The 26,469-nt window shown below is 47.3% G+C and overlaps 1 protein-coding gene and 1 long non-coding RNA gene across 3 annotated transcripts in view; one reads left to right on the top strand and one right to left on the bottom strand.

The window, feature by feature from the left end:
* The window catches only part of LOC132378238 (ubiquitin-conjugating enzyme E2 E1-like), a 73,654-nt gene extending 72,078 nt beyond the window's left edge, over positions 1 to 1,576 (bottom strand). The window contains exons 1-2 of one of the 2 annotated variants that reach the window (XM_059944970.1): positions 1,207 to 1,576; positions 675 to 725 (exon numbers count right to left, since the gene is read on the bottom strand). In XM_059944970.1, coding sequence (XP_059800953.1) covers positions 675 to 725; positions 1,207 to 1,421 — 266 coding nt within the window. In that variant the 5' untranslated portion in view covers positions 1,422 to 1,576. Of the gene's footprint in view, positions 1 to 674; positions 726 to 1,206 lie in introns of those variants that run through there. The other variant, XM_059944971.1, reaches the window with a different exon arrangement.
* LOC132378239 (uncharacterized) overlaps positions 456 to 26,469 on the top strand; it is a 32,997-nt gene continuing 6,983 nt past the window's right edge. Inside the window, exon 1 of the long non-coding RNA XR_009506934.1 lies at positions 456 to 566. This is a non-coding gene — a long non-coding RNA (uncharacterized LOC132378239). The remainder of the gene's footprint in view (positions 567 to 26,469) is intronic.

The following is a 26,469-nucleotide window of genomic DNA, read 5'->3' as shown; positions in this document are numbered from 1 at the left end:
TGAAATAGTCATACATCAAATAATCCTACATACTTATTAGCCAAATAACATCAAACTACATAAAATAAGTAAGTGCTTTTTTCAGCTGCTGAGGTACCAAATCAGATTCAGAATAATTCCCCACTGAGTTTATAAATGACCCACTGCGGACCCTGACACTCTGTTGACAGCACTGATAACCCTCTCAGCACTAAGCCACTTCTTCACACCTCCAGTTTCCCGTGTGACCACAGAACCTCTGCAATTCGGTGCACACGCACACTCAGCTGCAGATTCTTTAAGCCCCTCACAACCAAAACAGTGGACCCCCAAAAGGGGATAAGCGAAATGGACGAGATGCCGAGTTCCTCCAGAGCCTCGTGCCCAGGCCACCAAGTGCGTTCACTGTCGATGGGACCCAATCCTCATCCCCTTCCCCCGCCCACCAACACTGAGGAAAGTTTCAAACTACCAAACCGAAACTTGCTGTAAACATCTCAGCCGGTATCTGATGCGTGCTTGGATCTAAAAACGCAAAAATCGGGCCTCCATCCCGACTTCTGTTGCAACGCCGCCCGTCAGCACCGGTAGGTGAATGATTAACCCGCTCTCGATGGGCAAAACAACTGCCACTCGCCCCCTGACCGTCACGCTGATCATTTAACCCCGAGCAACGTGTTGTTAAACCCACCAACCTGCAGTTCGGCGGCGGATCCAACGTGATATCGGCCAGCTCCTTCTGGATCCTGTCAATCAGAAAACGTTGATTTTCTTCAATAAACACACACACACACACACACTCCCGCCGCGGCACCCGTTCTAGACCAGCGCCAGCCGCTCTCCAGAGATCCCCCTTGCTAAAGTTGACGGAATTAAAAGTACAGAAAAAGGGAAATAAAGCGAGAAGACCCTGACCTCTGCTCGAGGAGAAAGCAAACATGGCCGCTTGTGGTAGGCTCCAAGAAGCCAAGCACCGTGGAACATTTCCCCCCAACTCGGTGTCTCGGCTCCCGGGAGGGGCGAGCGCTGGGCGCCGCGGCAGCCCGACCGGGCGGCTGACAGCCGAGGAGGGGGCCGGGGGTTCAAATCGCGGCGCTGCCTTTCCGCACAAAGCAATTTTTAGCTCCTATGCAAATCAACCCTCGGGTATTAGAGTGAAGCGAGGGTGAGGTAAAAAGGGAAAACGAGAGGCGTGCGAGGGGCAAGTCCCGAGTCGCTCGCACTCACCTCTTGGCGCTGGTGGTGAGCAGTTTGGGATTCTTGCTCATGGTGTTAGTCTTGCTTTCTCGTTTCCTCTTGTTTCCGCCGCCGCTGCCTCCGCCGCCGCCGCCGCCGCCGCCGTTGTTGTGGTTGCCGTCCGTCTCCCCGTCGGCTGCGGGCGGCGAGCAGCTGGGAGAGGACGAGGAGGGGCTGGAGCTCGCCCTCGAGTCGTCATCCGACATCGCGGCCGCCGGCACAAACGCTTTCCCTTGTGCTGAGACACGACAGTGTGAGTGAGTGTGTCTCACCAACTCAACACCCGGGAAATACAACAAAGGACTTTAACAACAGGAATCACGACAGAGAGAGGGGGGGGGGGGGGAGAGAGAAATAAAAGTAAGCAACAGATCAGTACCCGGAGAGGAAACTGTACATAGAGAGGGCGAGGATACAGTGTCACTCCGAGTGAGTCACAGTGTGTCTGTGTAGTGTAACACTCAGAGGCGTAACTCGTGGACTAACACTCACAGGGTAATACCCCGTCACCACGTTGAGGAGTTACTCTCCTCTCCACCCCTGCTCTCATACCCTCCCTCTATCTCCCCCTCCTTCCCTCGTCCCCATCCTCTTCCCCACCCACCCTCCATCTTCCCTACTTCGCCCCGATCCCCACCTCCGTCTCCTCCCCTCCGACCCCCTCTCCCTTCCTCCCCTCCCTTCCTCTCCTCCCCTCCTTCTGCTCCCTCTCCCCTTCCCCTCCTCTACCTCCTTCCCTTCCTCTCCTCCCTCCCTTCCCTCCCCTCCTTCTGCTCCCTCTCCCCTTCCCCTCCCTCTCCTCCCCTCCTCTACCTCCTTCCCTTCCTCCCCTCACTTCCTCCCCTCCTATTCCCTTCCATTGATGTTATTTTGAGGCAGATAGTGTTGGGGGAAACAGGTAGGAAGCAGAAGAACTTGGATTAAGAGAGTGGGCAAGAAAATGACAAATGAAATTCAATGTTGAAAAATGCATGATCATGCTCTTTAGTAGTTGAAATAAATATGTGGACTATTTACAAAATGGGGAGAAAATCTAGAAATCAAAGATGCAAAGGGGCTTGGGAGTCCTTGTGCAGAACACCCTGAATGTTAACTTGCAGGTTGAGGTGGTGGTGAGGAAGGCAAATGAAATGTTAGCATTCATTTCAAGAGGTCTAGAATACACGAGCAGTGATGTGATGCTGAGGCTTTATAAGGCACTGGTGAGCCTCACCTTGAGAATTGTGAACAGTTTTGGGCCCCTCACCTCAGAAAAGGTGCGCTGGCATTGGAGAGGGTCCAGAGGACTTTCACAAGGATGATTCCAGGAATGAAAGGGTTATCACACAAGGAATGTTTGATGGCTCCGGGTCTGTACTCGCTGGAGTTTAGAAGAATGAGGTGGATCTCATTGAAACTTTTTGAATGTTGAAAGACCTAGACAGAGTAGATGTCCATTTAAAACAGATGTGGAGAAATTTCTTTAGCCAGTGGGTGGTGAATTTGTCACTACAGGCAGCTGTGGAGGCCAGGTCATTGGGTGTATTTAAGGCAGAGATTGATAGATTCTTGATTGGACATGGCATCAAAGGCTGGGGAGTAGGGCTGAGGAGAGGAAAAAGGATCAGCCATGATTGAATGGCAGAGCAGACTTGATGGGCCAAATTGCCTAATTCTGCTCCTATGTCTTATTATGGTCTTATTTTTGAGCAGGTTACAATCTTGCAGTTCATATTTCACAAGGGAAACATTTTGCTTGCTTTCTCATGAGTAAAACACAATGACTTGTGAATTGCAAATAAACAATATATCAGAATTGTTCTGTTAGAGACATCTAACATCTTGTGAGTGTTACTCTGCATTTCCAGCATCTGCAGAGCCTCTCGTGTTGATGTTCTGTGTTGTAAAAAGACCCTGATTTATTGTGTGGTCAGTTTGGAAAGAACCTACATTTTGATGTGTCACCCTGGTTTTCCAAACTGCTGGAGAACCATGAAGAACTTCTGAAAGATCAAGGAATATTTACTAATAAAATAGCTATATACAGAAAGGTGCCAGTAAAGGGCTAGGAACATTATAAAGGATCCCACCCACCCTGCTCATGGACAAAAACGTCCAATTCCCATCAGGGAGGAGTCTATGTAGCATTCACACCAGGACCACTAACTCAAAAACAGTTACTTACAACAACTCCACCCATTAACCCACCGCTCGACACCCTCAATCACCATTACTTTATCATTTCCTGTCAGACATTTCCTATCTGGACATACAATCAAATTGTATATAAGCCATTTTATGTATTTATATTTATCGTGTGTTTTTGTGCTGCGTCAGATCTGGAGTAACAATTATTTTGTTCTCCTTTACACCTTTGTACTGGAAATGACATTAAACATCCTTGAAACTTGAAAATGTCACCGCATATTACCCTGAGATTCTGAGATCTGAAAGATAGCCCTGGCAATGTGACAGTTAATCTGCACACAGACAGTTCCCACAAGTAGAAAGGTGATAATACCCTCGTAATCTGTATTTTTATTGCTGGTAGTGTGTGGCCAGGTCTATGAGAGTTCCCTTTTACTTGAAGGCAGCATTAACAAAGCAGCAGCATTGAACAAAACAAAACAGCCCAAGAGGTTCAGGGCCCAGTATGACTTTTCATTTAGAGATACAGTGTAGAACAGGCCGTTCCAGCCCAACGAGCTGCACCACCCAGTGACCCACCTATTTAACCCTACCTTAGTCACAGCACAATTCACAATTATCAAGTAACTGACTAACCAGTAGGTCTTTGGACTGTGGGAGGAAACCAGAGCATCCGGAGGAAGTCCACATAGTCATGGAGAAAACAGCCAGGCACCTTACAGGTAGCACTGGAATTGAACTCCAAACACTGCTGTAGTAGTGTCACACTAACTTCCTGTACGCAATAATATGGCCATTGCATGTGGGCTCATGGTCTTCTGCTGTTGCCCATGCACTTCAAGGTTCAACGAGATGTGCGTTCAGAGATGCTCTTCTGAACACCACTGTTGTGACATGTAGTTATTTGACCTACTGTCACCATCCTGTCAGCTTGAACCAGTCTGGCCATTCTCCCCTGACCTCTCTCATGAACAAAGTGTTTTTGCTCACATAACTGCTACACTAGATTTTTATTTTGTTTTTCACACCATTCTTTCCTCTTTTGAGGGAGTTTCTCCAGCATTTTGTGATTTTTTTTCCTGGATTTTCAGCATCTGTAAAACCTCGAGTTGTAGAGAGAAATCTGAGGCAGGTTGTGCTCTGACTGTCATTGAGGAAATGCCAATATCTGTTATCCCCACATCTTCCCTTACTTTCCAGTAGAAGGCTCCCTCAAGGACCCTGGCTTTGGCCCCTCCCACCCTCTCTGCACGCTCCCCTTCATTCACACCATTCCCGCTACTCAGATCAGTCCTGACAAATCAGCCTCCTACTGTGAGACTGTGATTATATTTCAGAATTCGGTTTAATATCAATGGCACGTTGTGAAATATGTTGTTTTGTGGCAGCAGGACAGTCCAATACGTAAAAATCACAGTAAGTTACAAAATAATAACCTCAATGTTGAACTGACCTATTGGCTCATTTTCAAGGACTACAACTCGTGTTCTCAGTCTTATTTGTTTATTTATTAAAATTTATTATTGGCACAATTTGTCCTCTTTTGTACATTGGATCCTTGTCTATACTTATTATTGATTTAGAGAAACCGGCCCTTTCTGTCCAACAACTCACACTGCCTAGTAACCCACCTATTTAACCCTAGTCTGAACACAGGACAATTTAATGATCAATTAACCTCATAAACAGAACGTCTTTGGACTGTGGGAAGAAACTGGAGAACCCAGAGGAAACCCACATGCTTATGGGAAGGACGTATAAACTTGTTTTTCTAAATACCTACAAGAAAATGAATCTCAGGGTGGTATATGGTAACTTTGATAATAAACTTACTTTGATTGTTGAACTTTGAAAGAATAGTGCAGAAGAGAAATGACGAGGTATGGACTGTTCTGAAACCTGATGGACATGAAGAACAAGCTTTTCTAAAAAACTGAACAACACACACAAAATAGTGGAGGAACTCAGCACGTCAGTCAGCATCTATAGAGGGAAACTAACAACCAATGCTTCAGGTGAAGACCAAGAGTGTCTGACTTGCCGAGTTCTTCCAGTATGTATGACAGGACATTTCAGAGACACTTAGAAAGGCTCATGGATAAAAGTAAAATGGAGGACCATGGGGGAGGCAAGGATTAGATTGATCTTAGATTATTAGGTCAGCACAACTTCGTGGGCCAAAGGGCCAACACTTCATTGTACTGTTCTAAGTTTCATATTCTAAATCTAGGTCTAGATTTCCAGCACTTGCAGAACCTCCAGTGTTTCTGTTTTACATAAAGCATTGAATGTGTGTCTTCAGGCTCATGCACCGCCTCCCCATTGGTAGTAATGAGAAGAATGCATGTCCTGGATGGTGAGGGTCCTCAGTGATGGATGCTGCCTTTCTGAGGCACAGCCTCTTGAAGATGGACAATCCAGCCAGATGTAACACTAAGTTCATGTCCACAATGATATGCTAAATTGGTTTAGTATTGTACTGGGGTAGAGTGAAAAGCTTGTTTTGCATAGTACCCATACAGTTCAAATCATTACACTGCATTGAGGTGAAACAAGTTAAACAATAACAGGTTGCAGAATAAAGTGTAACTGCGTATGTGATCCACTGGGAAAATTTGTCACCATATGTGTTTTCTAACAATAAAGGAGAAGGCCATTCCTCCCATCAATTCTATGTCAGCACTAAAAGCAGAGATTCACATGTACCTCCTCGAAAACTGGTCTATTGCATTAGGTGCCCTCAGTAAGGCCCCCTCAACATTGGAGAGACCAAGCACAGACAGGGTGACCTTTTAATCTTCAATGTCCATCTGTAGCTCCTGGTTTCATGCCATTTCAACTCCCCTCCCCATCAACTCTCTGCCCTCTATCTCCCTCCTTCAATGCCAAATGCAAACTAGAGGAACTGCTCCTCATGTTCTCAAATTTAAGTTCAAGTTTATTGTTATCAGACTATATAAGTATTTAACAAAACAAAACAACGTTCTTCCAGATGGGTTCTGCCCTGGTAGTTGACAATCCAACAGTGGGAACATTGAATTCTCCAACTCCATGTAACCCTCAAGCCCTCTGCCCTTTCTCTCTCCTCATAATTCACCTGGGTCCTCTCACACACCTTCTTCTTCCTAACAATCTCCCTCCACTCTCCAGCCCCTTGTTTCTCAGTTAGTCCCCCACCCCGCCACCCACCCCCCCAGCCTGGTCTCATGTGCTTATCTCCCACACCCTCTCTGCACTCGGTCCCGCCCCTTCCCCTACTGTTGCCATTTGTCCAGTACCCCTCCCTTAGCTCGTTCCACTCACCAACTCTCTTCTCCCCCCTCCCCATCAGGTAGAAGGTACAAAAACCTTAAAGGTACCACCAGGCTCAAGGACAATATTTATCCTGCTGTAATCAGACTCCTCTTGTACAATAAGGTGGACTGTTGACTTCACAATCAAACTCATTATGATCTTGCACTTTACTGTTGCCCTGTACAGCACTTTATTGGTTATCGTTATTGATTTACCTTATTCTAGCTCAATGTACTGTTTACAAATCTTTTACTTATTTTTTTAAAAGACTCAGTGAGATTGCAAGAGCGTTGCTATCTCTTTAGAATCCCATCCCTTCAGTGTGAGTGAAGGTACTATTATCATTCCTACACCCATTGGGTTTTGAGCATTCAGCGTAACACTGTAACAGTGTAGGACTGTAAGGAAAGACTCTTAACAGGGTTGACAAGCAGAGAGATCTTGTGATCCACATTCAATGCTCCCTGAAAGTAGCTGCACAGGTTGATAGGGTGGTTAAGAAGGCATATGCTATACTTACCTTTGGGTCAGGAAGTTATGTTGCAGTTTTACAAAACTCTAGTTAGGCCACAACTGGAGTATTGCATACAGTTCTGATTAGGAATAATGTCAGGAATGAGGGTGCAGAAGAGGTTCACCAGGATGTCTGGATTAGAGGGCGTCCGAATCAGAATCAGGTTTAATATCACTGGCTTACTATTTTTGCACAGGTTTAATATTTTTGCAGCAGTAGAACATTGCAATACATAATAAAAATTATAAATTACATTAAGAAAGAGATATAAAATATTGAATTAAGTAGTGCAAAAGAGAGCAAAAGTAAGTGAGATAGTATTCATGGGTTGATTGTCCATTCAGAAATCTGATGACAGAGAGGAAGATGGCATCTTTAGGTTCATGCACCTCCTCCTTGTTGGTAGCAATGTGAAGAGGACAATTCCTGAGTGATGGGGGTCCTTAATGATGGATGCTGCTTTTTTGAGGTATTGGGTTTTGAAGGTGTTCCTGATGCTGGGGAGACTGGTGCTCACGATGGAGCTGGCTGAGTTTACAACTTCCTGTAGCTTTTTTCAATCCTGTGCAGTGGCCCCTCCATGGAACATCTGCAGAAATTTGTGAGAGTCTTGATGAAATGCTAAGTCTCCTCAAACTCCAAATGAAATGTAGCTGCTGTTATGCTTTCTTTTTAATTGCATCAATATGTTGGGCCCAAGATAGATTTTCAGAGGAGTTGACTCCCAGAAACTTGAAACTGCTCACCCTTCCCACTGCTGGTCCCTCACTGAGGACCGGTGTGTGTTCCCCCAACTTCCCCTTCCTGAAGTCCACAATCAATTACTCGGTCTTATGGATGTTGTTGTGACACCAGTCGACCAGCTGACCTATCTCGCTCCTGTACGCCTCCTCATCACCATCTGAAATTCTGCCAACAACAGTTGCATCATCAGCAAATTTATAGAAGCCATTTGAGCTGTGCTGAGCCACACATTGTGGGTGTAGAGAGAGCAGAGTGGTTGGTTAAGCACACACCCCTGAGTTGTGCCATTGTTGATTGTCAGTGAGAAACAGATATTATTTCTGTTTTACTCTGACTGTGCTCGACTGGTGAGGAAGTCAGCATCCAGTTGCTGAGGGAGCATGTGCTATAACAAGAGTTTGCACAAACTTGGGTTGTTTTCTCTGGAGTGACAAGGCTGAGGGGAGATCTGATAGTGGTTTATCAGATTATGAGAGGCATAGACAGAGTAGACAGACAGTATCTGTTTCCCAGGGTTGAAATATCTAATACCAGAGGGCATGCATTTAAGGTGAGAGGGGGTAAGTTCAAAGGACATGTGAGGGGAAGATGTTACATGGAGATTAGGTGCCTGGAATGCATTGAGCCTCATCTCCATTCTAAATGGATGTCTCTCTATTCTGAAGCTGTTTCCTCTGGTCCTAGACTCTCCCAATATAGGAAACATCCTCTCCACATCCACTCTACCAAGGCTTTTCAAAATTCGATAGGTTTCAGTGAGGTCACCCCTGAATTCCAGCCCCGAGTCCAAGACCCATCAAACACGCCTCGTATGATAAACCTTTCATTCCCAGGACCACTCTTGTGAGCCTCCTCTGGACCCTCTTCAATGCCAGCACATCCTCTCTTAGATAAGGGCCCAAAATTGCTCACAATGCTCCAAGTGAGGCCTCACCAGAGCTTTATAAAGCATCAGTAGAGATTTGTAAGTCTTTGATATCAAATCTTTGCAAATTCCTAACAAGGTAGAACGGTTGGCATGCCTTCTTTGTGACTGTAGCAATGTGTTGGGCCCAGGACAGATGGTTGGAGATGTTGATACCTTGGAACTTAAAGCTGTTCACACTTTACACTGCCGACCTCTATTTCCTACCAAAGTATTTTTTATTTACAGCAGTGGTTTACTGGGGTGCAAATGATCCAAGCTATGAGTTTTAAGCTTTCTAAGCTTGACTAACCTGTCATGTATTTCCTTCCATATTGAACACATATGTTTTTGGATTTCAAAGTTCAAAGTAATCAACAAAATACGTAAATGTCACCTTACACTATCCTGAAATTCATTTTCTTGCATGCATTCACAGGACAATAGAGAAATACAATGAAACTCTACGTAACAAAGACTGACAATTTTTTGTTATAGCCTCTTGTGATTCAGTCACAAAGTAATGGCATTCAGTCACAAAGTAATTGTTCATACAAGCAGTAATAGATATCAGGAAGTCAACTAACACAAAAATCTGTGGATGCTGAGGAAAGTTTCTTGTAGAGATACTTGAACTTCGTGAAATGAGGAGGAAGGCTGGAGTGATGTGTGTTTCAGAATTCAAACAGAGCCGGTACGTCAAACAACTAGCCATTATTACATTTAGGAACTGCTTAATGGCACTTCTGAGACAATCTGAGCTTGTGAGACAATTTCTTGTGGGCACTTTGGGTATTTTTTCCCAGGCTGTTAATTAAGGAAGTGGGCAAAATTATGGCAGTGTAGCGCCTCATTTCCTAGCGTATCCGAACCGACTCACAATTAGATAGCCTACGGGGGTTTGCGAGCACAGAGCTTTGGAGCCTCTTCGCCATGGGGGGCCGGTTGACAGAGGCTTAAAAGTGAGGCTGAAGTTTTCGAATAAAGTTTTTCCTTCGACTGCAGTTACCGACTCCGTGTCGTAATTTTAGCGCTGCTTGTAGCACACCGCTACAATTGGTGACCCCGACGGTCCAAACGATTTTTGGACCAGAAATGACCGACGCCGCCTCTGTTCATGCGGTTTCGTTGAAACTGCCGGGTTTCTGGACACAGCGCCCGGACCTCTGGTTCCAGCAAGCCGAAGCCCAATTCCACGTTCGCCGGATCACCTCAGAAGACACCCGCTACTACTACGTGGTGAGCTCCCTCGACCAGGACACAGCTGCCCAGGTCGCGGAGTTCGTACAGTCGCCCCCGGCAGACGGCAAGTACACGGAATTCAAAGCCCTGCTCCTCAGGACTTTCGGACTCTCACGGCGCGAGCGGGCTGCCCGTTTACTGCACCTGGATGGCTTGGGCGACAGACCTCCATCGGCTTTAATGAATGAGATGTTGTCTCTGGCCGACGGACACACACCCAGCCTCATGTTTGAGCAGGCATTCCTGGAGCAGCTGCCCGAGGACATACGCCTGCTGCTGTCCGACGCGGATTTCAGTGACCCCCCGAAGGTGGCAGCCCGGGCGGACTTGCTGTGGAACACCAAAAAGGTGAGCGGGGCGTCCATCGCACAGATCTCCCAGCCACGCTCCCGGCAGCAAACCAGTCCAGGCCCGGCCGCAGAGCCCACTAACCCCCGGCCCAATGACCACTGGTGCTTCTACCACCAGCGGTGGGGCGCAGAAGCCCGCCGTTGCCGCCCGCCCTGCAAGTTCCCGGGAAACGCCAGGGCCAGCCGCCGCTGATGGCTACGGCGGCTGGCCATCGGGATAGCCTCCTGTATGTGTGGGATAGAAGGTCGGGACGCCGGTTTTTGGTCGATACTGGGGCTGAGATCAGCGTTTTACCTCCGACGAGTTACGACACCCGCAGCAGGGCACTGGGTCCCCCCCTGAGGGCCGCGAATGGCAGCACAGTAAGGACCTATGGCACCCGTCAGGTGCAGCTACTGTTCGGCCCCAGCCAGTTCACGTGGGACTTCACACTGGCCACCGTAGCCCAACCGCTTCTGGGTGCGGATTTTTTGCGAGCTCACAGCCTGCTGGTTGACCTGCCCAGGAAGAGACTGGTACACGCCGAGACCTTTCAGACGTTCTCCCTGGGCGCGGCCCAGTTGCCAGCCCCTCACCTCGGCTCCATCACGCTGTCCGACAACGACTTCACCAGGGTCCTGGCGGAGTTCCCATCGGTTCTGGCACCGCAGTTCACAGCAGCCATGCCCAGGCACGGCGTACAGCACCACATCCCGACACAGGGACCACCCCTCCATGCCCGTGCTCGGCGGCTTCCCCCGGACAAGCTCCGACTGGCGAAGGAGGAGTTCCAGAGAATGGAGGAATTGGGGATCATCCGGCGGTCCGACAGCCCCTGGGCTTCCCCCCTGCACATGGTGCCCAAAGCGACAGGGGGCTGGAGACCGTGCGGCGACTACGGCAGGCTGAACGAGGCTACCACACCGGACCGCTAACCTGTGCCGCACATTCAGGACTTTGCGGCAAACCTGCACGGCGCCCGGATCTTCTCCAAGGTCGACCTTGTCCGAGGGTACCATCAAATCCCGATGCATCCTGACGACGTCCCCAAAACGGCTCTCATCACCCCGTTTGGCCTCTTCGAGTTCCTCCGCATGCCGTTCGGCCTGAAGAATGCCGCACAGACGTTCCAGCGGTTAATGGACGCGGTGGGACGGGACCTGGACTTCGCGTTCATCTATTTGGATGACATCCTCATAGCCAGCGGCAGTCGTCAGGAGCATCTGTCCCACCTCCGTCAACTCTGCGCCCGACTGAGTGAGTACGTTCTTACAATCAACCCTGCCAAATGCCAGTTCGGACTCGATACCATTGACTTCCTGGGCCACAGGATTACTAAAGACGGGGCAGCCCCTCTGCCCGCTAAGGTAGATGCGGTCCGCCACTTCCCCCGACCCACCACGATCAAAGGCCTTCAGGAATTCGTAGGTATGGTCAATTTCTACCGCCGCTTCCTCCCTTCAGCTGCCCGGATCATGCGCCCCCTGTTCGCCCTGATGTCGGGTCCGAGCAAGGACATTACCTGGGACGAGGAGTCCGCCGCCGCTTTCGTTCAAACGAAGGAAGCTTTGGCTGACGCCGCAATGCTAGTACATCCCAGAATGGACACCCCTACCGCCCTCACAGTGGACGCATCAAACACGGCAGTCGGTGGGGTGCTGGAGCAGCTCATCGCAGGTCGCTGGCAACCCCTGGCGTTTTTCAGCAAACACCTGCGGCCACCCGAGCTCAAGTACAGTGCTTTTGACCGGGAACTGTTGGCGCTCTACCTGGCAATCCGGCATTTCAGGTACTTCCTAGAAGGTCGGCCCTTCACCGCGTTCACGGACCACAAACCGCTTACCTTTGCGTTTACGAAAGCATCCGACCCCTGGTCATCCCGCCAGCAACGCCACCTGTCCTACATCTCTGAATACACAACGGATGTCCGGCACGTCTCGGGTAAGGACAATGTCGTGGCGGATGCGCTCTCTCGCCCTACCGTTCATGCCCTTTCCCAAGGGGTAGACTTTGAGGCACTGGCAGAGGCACAGCAGGTAGATGAGGAGATTCCGAGTTACAGGACTGCAGTCTCTGGTTTGCAGCTCCAGGACCTCCCCGTGGGCCCAGGTGAGAGGACCCTACTCTGTGACGTCGCCACCGACCAGCCCCGTCCGGTCGTCCCCGCAGCCTGGCGGCGACGTGTTTTCGACTCCATTCATAACTTGGCGCATCCCTCCATCCGGACAACTGTCCGGCTGGTTTCCAGCAGGTTCGTTTGGCACGGTCTCCGCAAACAGGTCAGTGAATGGGCCAGAACGTGCATGCACTGCCAGACGGCCAAGGTTCAGCGGCACACCAAAGCCCCACCGCAGCAGTTCCATCCCGCCCACCGGCGTTTCGACCACATTCATGTGGATATCGTGGGCCCCCTGCCAGTGTCGCGCGGAGCGCGTTACCTCCTGACTATCGTGGACCGGTTCACAAGATGGCCAGAGGCGGTCCCGCTCACCGACACCACCTCCGAATCTTGCGCCCGAGCCCTGCTCGCCACCTGGATATCCCGCTTTGGTGTACCAGCCCACATTACCTCCGACAGAGGCGCCCAGTTCACCTCCAGCCTGTGGTCAGCTATGGCCAGCCTTTTGGGGACTCAGCTGCACCACACCACTGCCTACCACCCACAGTCGAACGGGCTAGTGGAGCGTTTCCACCGTCACCTGAAGTCGGCCCTCATGGCCCGCCTGCGAGGAGCCAACTGGGCGGACGAGCTTCCCTGGGTCCTTCTCGGCATCCGCACAGCGCCCAAGGACGACCTGCACGCCTCGTCGGCCGAGTTGGTATACGGCGCGCCCCTGGTCGTCCCCGGGGAGTTCCTACCAGCCCCAACGGGGGCAAGAGGAAGAACCCGCTGCAGTCCTGGGCAGACTTCGCGAGAAGCTCGGTAACCTGGCCCCCATACCCACTTCACAGCATGGGCGGCACCCGACCTGCGTACCCAAAGACCTACGGAACTGTAAGTTTGTGTTTGTACGAAGGGGCGGGCATCGGCCACCGCTGCAGCGGCCATACGAGGGGCCGTTTACGGTGCTCCGGAACAACGGGTCCACGTTCGTGCTGGACGTTGGGGGGAAGGAGGAGGTTTTCACGGTGGACCGCCTCAAGCCGGCCCATGTGGACCTGGCGCAACCGGCCGAGTTTCCGGCGCCTCGGCGCAGAGGCCGACCTCCCAAGCAGGTTCTGGCCCAGGCTGTGGACATTGGGGGGTGTATCGCCGGTTCTGGGGGGGGGTTATGTAGCGCCTCATTTCCTAGCGTATCCGAACCGACTCACAATTAGATAGCCTACGGGGGTTTGCGAGCACAGAGCTTTGGAGCCTCTTCGCCATGGGGGGCCGGTTGACAGAGGCTTAAAAGTGAGGCTGAAGTTTTCGAATAAAGTTTTTCCTTCGACTGCAGTTACCGACTCCGTGTCGTAATTTTAGCGCTGCTTGTAGCACACCGCTACAGCAGAATGATTTCAGTTTTCAGTTTTGTGCTTGAGAGGTCATAAGTTTTGGATAAAATATAATTACTGGAATTGCTTTTAACTGGTAAATAACAAAAGAGGCTGAAGCATCCATGTACAAGGTCACTAAGAAGTAAAAAGCATTAAAAAAATTATCCGATATAAATATAGAAGCTGAACAGGAACATAAGACCATAAAACCATAAGAAATAAGAGTAGAATTAGACCAAATTTCCTCTCAGCCCAATCTCCTGCCTTCTCCTGTATCCCTTCATGCTCTGATCAATCAAGAATCTATCAAATATACATAAATATACATAAAGACTTGGCCTCCATATGACAAGCCATTCATTCCTGGAATCATTTTTGTGAACCTCCTTTGAACCCTCTCCAGTTTCAGCGCATCCTTTCCAAGATAAGGGGCCAGAACTGCTCACAATAGTGAGGTCTCACCAGTGCTTTATACATTTTCAGCATTACATCCTTGCCTTTATACTCTAGTCCTCTTGAAAGGAAGACTAACATTGCATTTGCCTTCCTCACCACAGACTCAACCTGCAAATTAACCTTCAGGGAATCCTACACAAGGACTCCCAAGTCCCTTTGCACATCAATTTTTTTGTATTTTCTCTCCATTTAGAAATAGTCAACCCTTTCATTTCTTCTTCAAAAGCGCATGACCATATACTTCCCAACACTGTGTTCCATCTGCTATTTCTTTGCCCATTCTCCCAATCTGTCTAAATCCTTCTGTAGTCTCTCTACTTCCTCAAAACTACCTGCCCCTCTGGCTATCTTCATATCGTTTGCAAGCTTTGCAACAAAGCCATTATTTCATCATCCAAATTATTGACATATAACATAAACAGAATCAGTCCCAATACAAACCCCTGTGGAACACCGCTAGTCACTGGCAGCCAGCCAGAAAAGGCTCCCTTGATTCCCACTCTGCCTCCTGTCGATCAGCCACTGCTTTATCCATGCTAGAATCTTTCCTGTAAAACCATGGGCTCATAGCTTGTTAAGCAACCTCATGTGTGACACCTTGCCAAAGGTCTTCTAAAAGTCCAAGTACACAACATCACACAATTCTCCTTTGTCTATCCTGCTTGTTATTTCTTCAAAAAATTCCAACTGATTTGTCAAGCAAGATTTCCCTTTAGGAAATCATGCTAACTGTAGCTTATTTTATCATGTGTCATGAGACCTCATCCTTAATAGTCAACTCCAATATCTTCCCAACCTCTGAGGTCAGACTAACTGGCCTATAGTTTCCTTTCTTCTGCCTCCCTCCCTTCTTGAAGAGTGGAGTGACATTTGCAATTATCCAGTCCTCCAGGACCATTCCAGAATCTAGTGATTCTTGAAAGATCATTATTAAGCCTCCCCCGTCTCTTCAGCCACCTCTTTCTTCTGAAGAGGGTTGTACACCATCTGCTCCAGGTGCTCCATTGACTTGAAACATAGAACAGAGAAATCTACAGCACATTACAGGCCCTTTGGCCCACAATGTTGTGCCGACCATATAACCTACTCTAGAAACTGCCTAGAATTTTCCTAGCTCATAGCCCTCTATTATTCTAAGCTACATGTACCTATCTCAGAGGCTCTTAAAGGATCCTATGTATCCACTTCCACCACTGCTGCTGGCAGTGCATTGCACACACACGCCACTCTATGTCTGAAAAACATAATTCTGAGATCCCCTCTGTACCTACTTCCAAGCACCGTAAAACTATGCCCCCTCATATTAGCCATTTCAGCCCTGGAAAAAAAAGGCCCCACCAACCTCCCCACTATGGTATCAGTCTCCTTCCAGTTCAGGTGCAATCCGTCATGTTTGTACAGGTCCCTCCTTCCCTAGAAGAGAGCCCAATGATCCAAAAATCTTTATGCCCTCCCTCTTACACCAACTCTTTAGCCATGTATTAAACTTTATAATCTTCCACTTTTTGGCCTCACTATAACACGTGGTATGGGTAGAAATCCTGAGATCACAACCTGGAGGTCCTACCCATTAACTTAGCACCTAACTCCCTTAATTTCCTATGCAGAACCTTGTCACTCGTCCTACTATCTCACTGGTTCCTACATGGACCATGACTTCTGGCTGTGCACCCTCCCACTTAAAATGCTGAGGACTTCATCTGAGAAATCCTGGACCCTGGCACCTGGGAAGCAACATGCCATCTGGGAATCTCACTTTAGCCCTCAGAATCTCCAGTCTGTTCCCCTAACTAATGCATCTCCTGTCACCACTGTGTGCCTCTTCTCCCACTTTCACTTCTGAGTCAGAGGCAGACTCAGTGCCTGAGATCCACTTACTGTGACTTCCCTCTGTTAGGTCACCCACCCAACCATCATCCCAATGGTATCCAAAGTGATATACCTGTTGTTGATGGGTATTGCCACAGGGACCTGATTGGTGGACACCTTTTGTACTGTATTTTTAAATAAATGGATTGGATGGTTAGAGGGGAAGTTAACCTAGTACAAAAGGGGTATTGAGTATTGGTATTTTTGTGATCCAAAGTTTCTTCAAGGACTATTAAAACAAAACTTCATACCATCTTAAAAATTTCTTTCTCCCAGGCAATTAATCAGATCAACCATTCTAGATAGTCCCACATCCCTCTCTAGCCATTACCCCGTCACTGCACTGCTCTGTAAACACTTGTAATGCTGTTTATATTGAAAATCCAGTGGATTCCAGTTAGTTGGGTCATTGATTAATCGAGGCAGCTACTTATTTGAGACAACTCTTAAAGAACAGAAACTAAATAACCTCAATATATGTAAAGGAATGAATGTTGACTCCAGGAAGGGACAACATATGCTCAGAAGAGGTGGCCACTGGGCATATTTCAGATCCCAAGGTGTCAAAGGATGTTTCCATTTGTGGAAGAGTCTAGGACCAGTGGACACAGCCTCAGAATATAAGGACATCTCTTTAGAACAGAGATGAGGAGGAAGTTTTTTGCCTGAGGGTGGTGAATCTTTGGAACTCATTGGCATGGATGGCTGTGAGTCATAGGATATTGAATTGAATTGACTTTATTACTTAAATCCTTCAAATACATGAGGAGTAAAAGTCTTTACGTAATGTCTCTGATCAAAAGTGCAATGTGCAATTATAGTAATTTATAATAAATATTATGTACAACAAGATAGTCAATATAACATAGAAATACAGTAGCGTCAGCATGAATTAAGTAGATATACTTAAAGGAGAGGTTGATAGACTCTCTATTAGTCAGCATGTGAATTGTTACAGGCAGAAGGGCAGAAGAATGGGGTTGAGAGGGGTAGTAAATCAGCATTATGGACTGGCATAGCAGACTTGATGTGCTGAATGCCTAATTCTGTCCCTCTCTTATGGTCTTATGCTCATTGAATACAATCATGCCTGATCACATCACCAATTTTACGCTACCGTGTCACCCTACAGTAACATTTTAACCATCGCAATATTGCTTTGCTATGATCTGTTATGTTTGGCTGGCCCAATGCAATTTTCCTGAACTAGTGTTATTGCTGAGTGGCATTAACACGAAGGAGGTCTTTAACACAGTAAGTCATCCCTCATCACATCACTACTGCAGAAAATGAGAGTGGAAGTTCAGAGGAGCACCGTCCAAAACAGCTTCTGGGGGTTTGGGGAATTCCTGTCGTTTTTTAGAGTAAACTTCTCCTGTTCCCATTCACTGGTCCATGTGAGTCTTGTGTTCAGGACCAGTCAGCAGAGGATGTACTTCTTGCAGCAGATGGTAAAATTCTATCTTCTCTCGAACATACAAGTGAAATTCATCATAGAGAGCATCCTCTGTCTGGTTTGGTGGAGCATCCTCTTGCAACACACGAGCTTTGATATTAAATTCACTTTGAGCTTTTTGCACTTCAGACTTGGTGGTGTTGGGTCTACAGATTTTTGGACCTTCATTCTGAATGGGATAACTTGCTTAAAAATTTCAATGTTTTCAGAACTATTTTAAATACATAAATCATTGCATATTCTCCTCAACAGGCCATTACCATCACCTTATGTACAGAAGTAAAATATGTGCATAATGTAATCTATCCAGTATTATCCTCATTCTCCAAAATCAGACACTTTCCTTCACTCCTACAGTGTGCAGAGAAAACTTACAAGAAATTTGACAAGAACACAGTGTTACTGGTTAGTGTGACACTAAAATGGCTTGGGATTCCACTACTGTGTGTGTGGATTTGTATGTTCTACCTGTGACCTCAAAGGTCTCCTCCGCTTGCTCCGCTTTCCTCCCACATTCCAAAGATCAACCGGTTAGTAAGCTAACTGGTCGTTATAGATTGTCCTGTGATTAGACTAAGGTTAGTTTGAGGGATGGTTGGGTGGCGCAGACTGAAAGGTTAGGGTTCTCTAAATACCTCTAAATAAGTGAACTAATTAACTCGACTTTGACTATTCATACAAAATGTCTATTCTAAAATCCACTAAAACTGCGCCAAACTGGCTGTTTACATGACTACACCAGGTAAGCCAATCCTGGCACCTACCACTCTCTGTGTTAAAAGAAAAGTTCCTCATGTCACATTTACACTCCCGCCGCACCCCAACCTTGAAAGCATGTTTGATATATCTGCCCTGGGGAAAAGTTTCCAACTGTCTATCATACCTATGTCATGATTTTCAAAATCTCAACCAGGTCTCACCTCAGCCTTTCACAGTCTAAGGAGAACAGCCTGGGTTTGTCCAAACTTTCTTTAACAAGAAGTTCAAACTCCAAAGCAAATTTATTATCAGAGGACATATGTGCCACTATATACAACCCTGAGAGTCATTATCTTGCAGGCATTCACAGTAGAACAAAGAAGTACAATCGAAAGACTGCATGCAAAGACTGACAAATTGTGCAAATACAAAAAGAAACAAGTAATGACAATAATAATAAATAAATAGATACAATTAGATAGATAGATAATTAAATAAATAATACCCACTGAGAACATGAGTTGTAGAGACGTTGAAAGTGAGTCTATAGGTTGTGGAGTCAGTTCAGTGTTGAGGTGAGTGAAGTTATCCACACTGGTTTAGAAGCCATGGTTGAGGGGTAATAACTGATTCTGAACCTGGTGTATGGGACTTGAGGCTCCTGTACCTCCTTCCCAATGGCAACAGTGAGAAGAGGGCATGGCCTGAATTGTGGAGGTACTTGATGATGGATGCTGCTTTCTTCTGACAGTGCTCCATGTAGATGTGCTCAATAGTAGGGAAAGCTTTTCCTGTGATGAATGAGACCATTTCCACTACATTTTGTAGGCTCTTCCGTTCTTAGCATTGGTGTTTCCGTACCAGAAACATACTGCGTTACCTGCTCCTTCGTTCCAAGCACTTTGTCATTGCACAGAAGCTTTAATTATTTCAACACATCTCACTCATCGCAGTGTTTATAGAAAACCAGAAGTGAATTTAAAAATAAGTCTGGCTCATTGAAAATATAGAGAAGTGTTACTAGTTCGATTGACAGAGAAAGAAACAGGAAAGGATATGGAACAAGAGATTGAAATGGTGAATGTATGTTTAAGGGAAAATGGACAAACATGAGGGAGAAGGGAACAGAGGTCATGCTCTCTTCCCATCAGGAAGAAGGTGCAGGAGCCCTGGTTCCCACACCACCAGGTTCAGGAACAGTTATTACCCCTCAACCATCAGATTCCTGAACCAGAGGGGATAACTTCATTCATCCTATTACTGATAAGGACATATAGAGAGGTAGTTACACTGAAGGTGCAGGATGCAGGAAACTGGGTGCCAGGAAGGGGAAAGGGGTTGAGGAGCCAGTGTACAGTAACCCTGTGGCCATCCCCCTCGACAACAGGTATATCAGTTTGGATACTGTTGGGGGGGGGGGGGGTGTTGACCTAACAGAGGGAAGTCACAGTGGTTGGGTCTCTGGCATGGAATCTGAAGGCAAGGGGGTAAGAAGAGGCATGCAGTGGTGACAGGGGATTCATTAGTTAGGGTAGTGGATGTGAGGTTCAGTGGGTGAGAACAAGATTCCTGGATGGTATGTTGCCTCCCAGGTTTCAGGGCCTGGGACATCTCAAATCGAGTCCTCAGTATTCTTAAGTGGAAGGGTAAACAGCCAGAGGTTGTGGTCCATGTGGGTATCAATGACATGGGTATGAAGACTGACAAGGTTTGCATTGGGAGTTAGGTGCTAAGTTAAAGGGCAGGACCTCCAAAGTTGTGATCTCAGGATTGCACCCTGTGCCACATGCTAGTGAGGCCAGAAGCAGGAAAATGATATAGTTTAACACGTGGCTAATTAGTTGGAGTAGGACGGAGGGCTCTCTTCCAGGGGAACCAGAAGGGGAAGGGGACTTATATCCCAGTCGGAAGGCTTGCAAATGCTACATGGTAGGCTTTAAACTAGGGTTGCAGGGAACGGGAACCAGAGTGCCAGAACAATTAGAGGAGAGGTTGTGGAGACAGATGTTGGAAAGACCCCAGGCAAACTCAGGAATCATAAAGTTGAGCGTGGTGCGACTAGTCTCCTGAGCTGCATATATTCCAATGCAAGAAGTATCGTAGGAAAGGCGGATCAGCACCTGGAATTATGAAGTTATAGCCATTAGTGAGACTTGGCTGCAGGAGGAACAAGACAGACAGCTCAAAGTTCTGGGGCTCTGTTGTTTCAGACATGACAGAGCGGGAGGGGTGGTGTTACCAGTCAGAGAAAATTTCACAGCTTTGCTCTGTCAGGACAGACTGGGGAACTTGTCTGGTGAGGCGTTATGAGTGGAACTAAGAAATAAAAAAGGTATGACCACATTAGTGGGGCTATATTATAGACCACCCAACATCCCGAAGGATTTAGAGCAACAAATTTTTAAAGAGGTTGCAGAATCCTGCAAGAAATGTAACTTTGTTATAGTAGGTGATTTTAACCTTCCACATATTGACTGTAAAAGGACTAGATGGGATAGAGTTTGTCAAATGTGTTCAGGAAAGTTTCCTTCATCAGCCTGTAGAAGCCCAACAAGAGAGCACGGAATACTGGATCCGTTACTAGGGAATGTGACAGGGCAGGTGATGGAAGTTTGTGTAGGGGAACACTTTGCATCCAGTGACCAGAATGCCATTAGCTTCAAGGTAAATATGCAAAGAGATGGGTCTAGTCTGCGGGTTGAGATTCTAAATTGGAGAAAGGCCAATTTTGATGGTATCAGAAATGATCTGGTAAGTGTGGATTGAGACTGGCTGTTCTCTGGCAAAACTGTACTAAAGATAACAGGTGTAGGGAATGTCAGTTTTACAGAGATAGTGAGGTCCTGGTTAAGAAAAAAGGAGATGCATAGGAGGCATAGGAAAGTAGGAACAAGTGTGGTGCTTATGGAGTACAAGGAAAAACAAGGGAATACTTGAGAAAGAAATCAGGAAGGCTAAAAGAAGGCATGAAGTTGCTCTAGCAGACAAGGTAAAATCCTAACGGATTCTACAGGTATGTTAAGAGCAAAAGGATTGCTAGGGACAAAATTGGTCCTCTGGAAGATTAGAATGGTAATCCATGCGTGGAGCCAAAACAGATGGGGGAGATCTTATATGGATTCTTTGCATTTGTATTTACTCAGATGATGGACACAGAGTCTATAGAAGAGAGGCAAAGTAGCATCGACTTCATGGACCCTCTACAGATTACAGAGGAGGAGGTGTTTGCTACCCCGAGGCAAATCAGGGTGGATAAATCCCCAGGGCCTAACAAGGTATTCCCTTGGACCTTACAGAAGGCAAGTGCAGAAAGTGCAGAGATACTTAAAATATCCTTAACCAAATGATTAGAGGATAGCCAATGTTGTTCCACTGTCTAAACAAAAGCCAGGAAATTATAGGCCAATGAGTTTGGCATGAGAAGTGAGAAAGTTATTGGAAGGTATTCTAAGGGACCAGATAAACAAGTATTTGGATAAACATGGACTGATTTAAGGATAGTCAGAATGGCTTTGTCACATCTAACCAATCTTATCATTTTTTGAGGAAGTTACCATGAAAGTCGATTAAGGCAAGGCAGTGGATGCTGTCAACATGGACTTTAGTAAGGCATTTGACTAGGTTCAGCATAGGAGGTTGGTCAAGAAGGTTCAGTCACCTGGCATTCAGGATGAGGTAGTAAATTGGATTGGATATTGGCTTTGTGGGAGAAGTTAGAGAGTGGTAGTAGAAAGTTTCCTCTCTGACTGGAGGCCTGGGACTGGTGGTGTGTCACAAAGATAGGTGTTGGGTCCTTTGATGTTTGTCATCTATCTCAATGATCGGGGTGATAATGTGGTTAAATTTGTGGATGACACCAAGATTGGGGGTGTAGTGGACAGTGAGGAAGGCTATCATGGCTTGTGGAGGGATCTGCATCAGCTGGAAAAATGGGCTGACAAATGGCAGATGGAATTTAATACAGACAGGTGCGAGGTTTTGCCCTTTGGTAGGACCAACCAGGGTAGGTTTTACACAGTGAACAGTCGGGCACTGAGGAGAGTCAGAAGATGGGATATTATGTTGAAGTTGTATAAGACATTGGTGAGGCCTAGTTTGGAGTATTCTGTGCAGTTTTGGTCACCTATCTACAGGAGAGATGTAAACAAGGTTGAGGGTACAGAGGAAATTTACAAAGATGTTATCGGGTCTGGAGGACCTTGGAGGAGTTATCAGGAATAGTTTTGGACTGTATTCTTTAGAATGTAGAAGAATTGAGGAGATTTGATAGAGGTATACAAAATTATTAGGGGTGTAGAGAGGGTAAATGCAAGCAGGCCTTTCCCACTGAGAAATTTTAAGGGGAACATGAGGGGAAGAGTGTGGAATGAGCTGCCAGTACAAGTGGTCCATGCGAGTTTGATTTCAACGTTTAAGAGAAGTTTGGATAGGTACTTGGATAGTAGGGATACAGAGGGTTACAGTCCTGGTGCAGGTCGATGGGAGTAGCCAGTTTAAATGGTTTCAGCATGGACTAGATGGGCCTGTATCTGTGTTGTACTTCTCTATGACTCTGAGAGATTGATACAGCAGACGGTTGGAATTTTTCCCCTGGGCAGAATTATCTAACACCAGAGGATGTGTTTTTAAGTCCTTAAGATATATGAGCAGAATAAGGCTATTCAGCCCATCAAGTCTGTTCTGCCAAGGTGGAAAGTTGAGAAGACCTTTGGCCTGTCTCAGTGAGGACTCTGACCTGCTTTTAGTTTAGACCTGCTTACGTTCACCTGATAAAATGGATATCTTCTCTGGAAAATCAAGTTCAACTGTTTAAGGCAATCCAATCTACTGAAAAACTAGTTCAAATCTGATCCACAGAATTAACTGCTATCCTGTCTGTAACATCAACAACATAAACAAGGGTTTCTGCAGATGCTGGAAATCCAGAGCAACACACACAAGATGCAGGTCAGGCAGCGTCAAAGGAAATGAGTAAACATTTGATGCTTCGGGCTGAGACCCTTCATCAGGACTGGAAAGGAAGGTGGGGCAGGGGATGGAGTTCAAGCTGCCAGGTGATAGGTGAAACCAGGTGAGGGGAGGGGAGCAGTGATGAAGTAAGAAGCAGGGAGGTGATAGGTGGAAAAGGTAAAAAGGCTGAAGAAGATGGGGTCTAATAGGAGAGGAGAGTGGACCACGGGAGAAAGGGAAGGGGAAGGGGTAACACAGCAACACACAAAATACTGGAGTAACTCAGGCAGCATCCAGGGAGAGGAATAAACGGTGGATGCTTTGGGCCGAGGTCCTTCATCAGGATAATGTAAACTGGAGCTTAAGTGTCAGGTTTAGGATTGTCTGCATCATGTCACATAAAAGGCCACTTTGCAATGCCAACCTGCCATTTACTGACCACCAAATTGGAAGTTATAGAATTGCAGGGTGTGGGTGCAGAAAATTCTCTTCAGCAAAACTGAGAGGCTGCCAAGAGCACTAAAGTGGAGATTCTTGGCCAAGATCCAGGCACCTACTCACGGAAATTACTAGTTTACTGGCTTTTTTTATGCACCACAATATTCTTCAATCATAGCATGTGACTGACTGGACGGACCTCATCTGATCTCCATAGGAGCTGAATCCGGCCATTCGGCCCATCGAGTCTGCTCTGCCATTCAATCATGGCTGATTTATCTTCCATCTCAACCCTATTCTCCCTGATGGTAGTAATTGGCAAAAAGTGTACGTTACAGAATATGCTTAGGACTTTAAATTATGATAGATAATTATAATATTATAAATTATAATAGATAGGGTAAATGCAAACAGGCTTTTTCCACTGCTATTGGGTGAGACTTGAACTAGGGGTCATAGGTTAAGGGTGAAAGGTGAAGTGTTTAAGGGGAACCTGAGGGGAACTTCTCTCAGAGGGCAGTGAGAGTGTGGGATGAGCTGCCAGTGGAAGTAGGATTGATTTCAACATTGACGAGAAGTTTGGATAGGTACTGTACATGGATGCGAGGGGCGTGGAGGGCTCTGGTTCCGGCACAGGTCAATGGATTTAGGCAGACCAATGAATTGACACAGAGCTGAATGGCCTTTTTCTGTGCTGTAGTGCTTTATGATTCTAATATTCTGTGATCCTTTATAGGATAAGATCCATTTTGGTTCACAAGTATTAACACTTCTTGCACCTCAGTGTCCTTCTCCGTGTAAAAGGGACGTTACCGTCTCATTCGTAATTTCGGTTGGCCCAGGTACGTGGAGTTAATAAACTGAGTACTTGACACTGGTTCAAAGTAATCATCAATGAACCAGCAAAGCCTGGTTAACACAGCTGGCGGAGTAATCGGGGATGTGCCCGCTAGAAATCCCCCACACCATTGCGCATCGTCCTCCAACGTTATCATTGGCAACACACTCAAAATGCTGGAGGAACTCAGCAGGTCAGGCAGCATCTATAGATAAAAGTACAGTCAACGTTTCAGGCTGAGACCCTTCAGTGGGACTGGGGGTGTTGGGGGGGGAGTGGAATCTGAGGAGTAGATTTGAAAGGTGGGGGGAGGGGAGAGAGAAACGCCAGGTAATAGGTGAAACTTGGAGGGGGGGATGAAGCAAAGAGCTGGGAAGTGGTGAAAGAGACAGAAGGCCATGGAAGAAAGAAGATGGGTGTGTGACACCAGAGAGAGGCGATGGGCAAGTAAAGAGATAACAGAGAGGAACAAGGGGATGGGAAGTGTTGAAGGGGGTGGAGGGGAGGCATTACTGGAAGTTTGAGAAATCAATGTTCGTGCCATCAGGTTGGAGGCTACCCAAACGGAATATAAAGTGTTGCTCCTCCAACCTTATCCAGACAGTGGAGGAGGCCATGGATGGACATGTCGGAATGGGAATGGGTGGCCACTGGGAAATCCCACTTGTTTGGGCGGTTGGAGCATAGATGCACGGAGAAGCGGTCTCCCAATCTATGTCGAGATCAGTGGGGAGGGACGAATGGACGAGGGTGTCACGTAGGGATCAGAAAGTGAGGTGGGATCCAGTTGGAGGTGGCGGATCTGCTGGACGTGGAGGCTGGTGGGGTGGTAGTTGATGACATTAGGAACCTTATCCCTGGTGGGGTGGCAGGAGGATGGGGTAAGAGCAGACGTGCGTCAAATGGAAGAGATGTGGTTGAGGACAGCGTTGATGATGGAGGAAGGGAAGCCCCTTTCTTTGAAAAAGGAGGACACCTCCTTCGTTCTAGAATGAAAAGCCTCGTCCTGAGAGCAGATGCGGCGGAGACGGAGGAACTGAGAAAAGTGAATGGCGTTTTTATGAGTAGCAGGGTGGGACGAGGTGTAGTCCAGGTAGTGGTGAGAGTCCGTTGGTTAATAATGGAAATCAATGGATAAGCTGTCTCTGGAGATCGGGAGATCAGTCGCGAGTCCGTGAGGTCCCCGCACCCCGCCGGCGAATCGACCATGCGCAGTGTTACTTCTGCAGACTCGAAAAGCACCCCCAAAAACGCTGCCCGGCCCGAGAAGCTACCTGCTCCAGCTGCGGAAAGAAGGGTCACTTTGCCAAGGCATGTAAGTCCAAACCACAAGCGGGGTCGAGCAGCGCCGTGTGCGAGGCATGGGGGTTGCCATCTTGGTTGCCGCCATCTTGCCTGCCCGCCTCGTGTGAGACATGGGGGCGGCCATCTTTGTCGGCGCCAATTCGCCCCGTCTCTAACCTACGGGTGCTTACCGGAAACCAAGACGGCAGTTCAACTCTGACCTCCATAACCCTCGACCAAAGTGCCCCACACCAGCTTGCAAGGTCAATGATGGACATCCTGGTGGAGGGGCACAGGACTAGATGCCTGTTTGACATGGGCAGCACTGAGAGTTTTATTCACCCGGACGCTGTGCAACACTGCGGACTCGTGACACCGCTGGTAAGCCAGAAGGTCACCATGGCTTCTGGATCGCATTCCACAGACATCCAGGAGGGTTGTGTAGTGACACTGGTGGTGCAGGGCACAGAATATTGGGACTTTGCGTTACTGGTCATGCCTCAACTGTGTGCCCCTGTGCTATTGGGGCTGGACTTCCAGAGCCACCTAAAAAGTGTGACTATGGAGTATGATGGGCCCCTCCCACCAATCACTGTCAGGAATCCTCAGTTCTGTGGGATTTCGTCACATAC

The sequence above is a fragment of the Hypanus sabinus genome, chromosome 20 (assembly GCF_030144855.1).
Source record: "Hypanus sabinus isolate sHypSab1 chromosome 20, sHypSab1.hap1, whole genome shotgun sequence".
NCBI classification, from domain to species: Eukaryota; Metazoa; Chordata; class Chondrichthyes; order Myliobatiformes; family Dasyatidae; genus Hypanus; species Hypanus sabinus.
The sequence above is the reverse complement of the archived record's forward strand: the minus strand, read 5'-3'. Positions and strand labels throughout refer to the sequence as shown.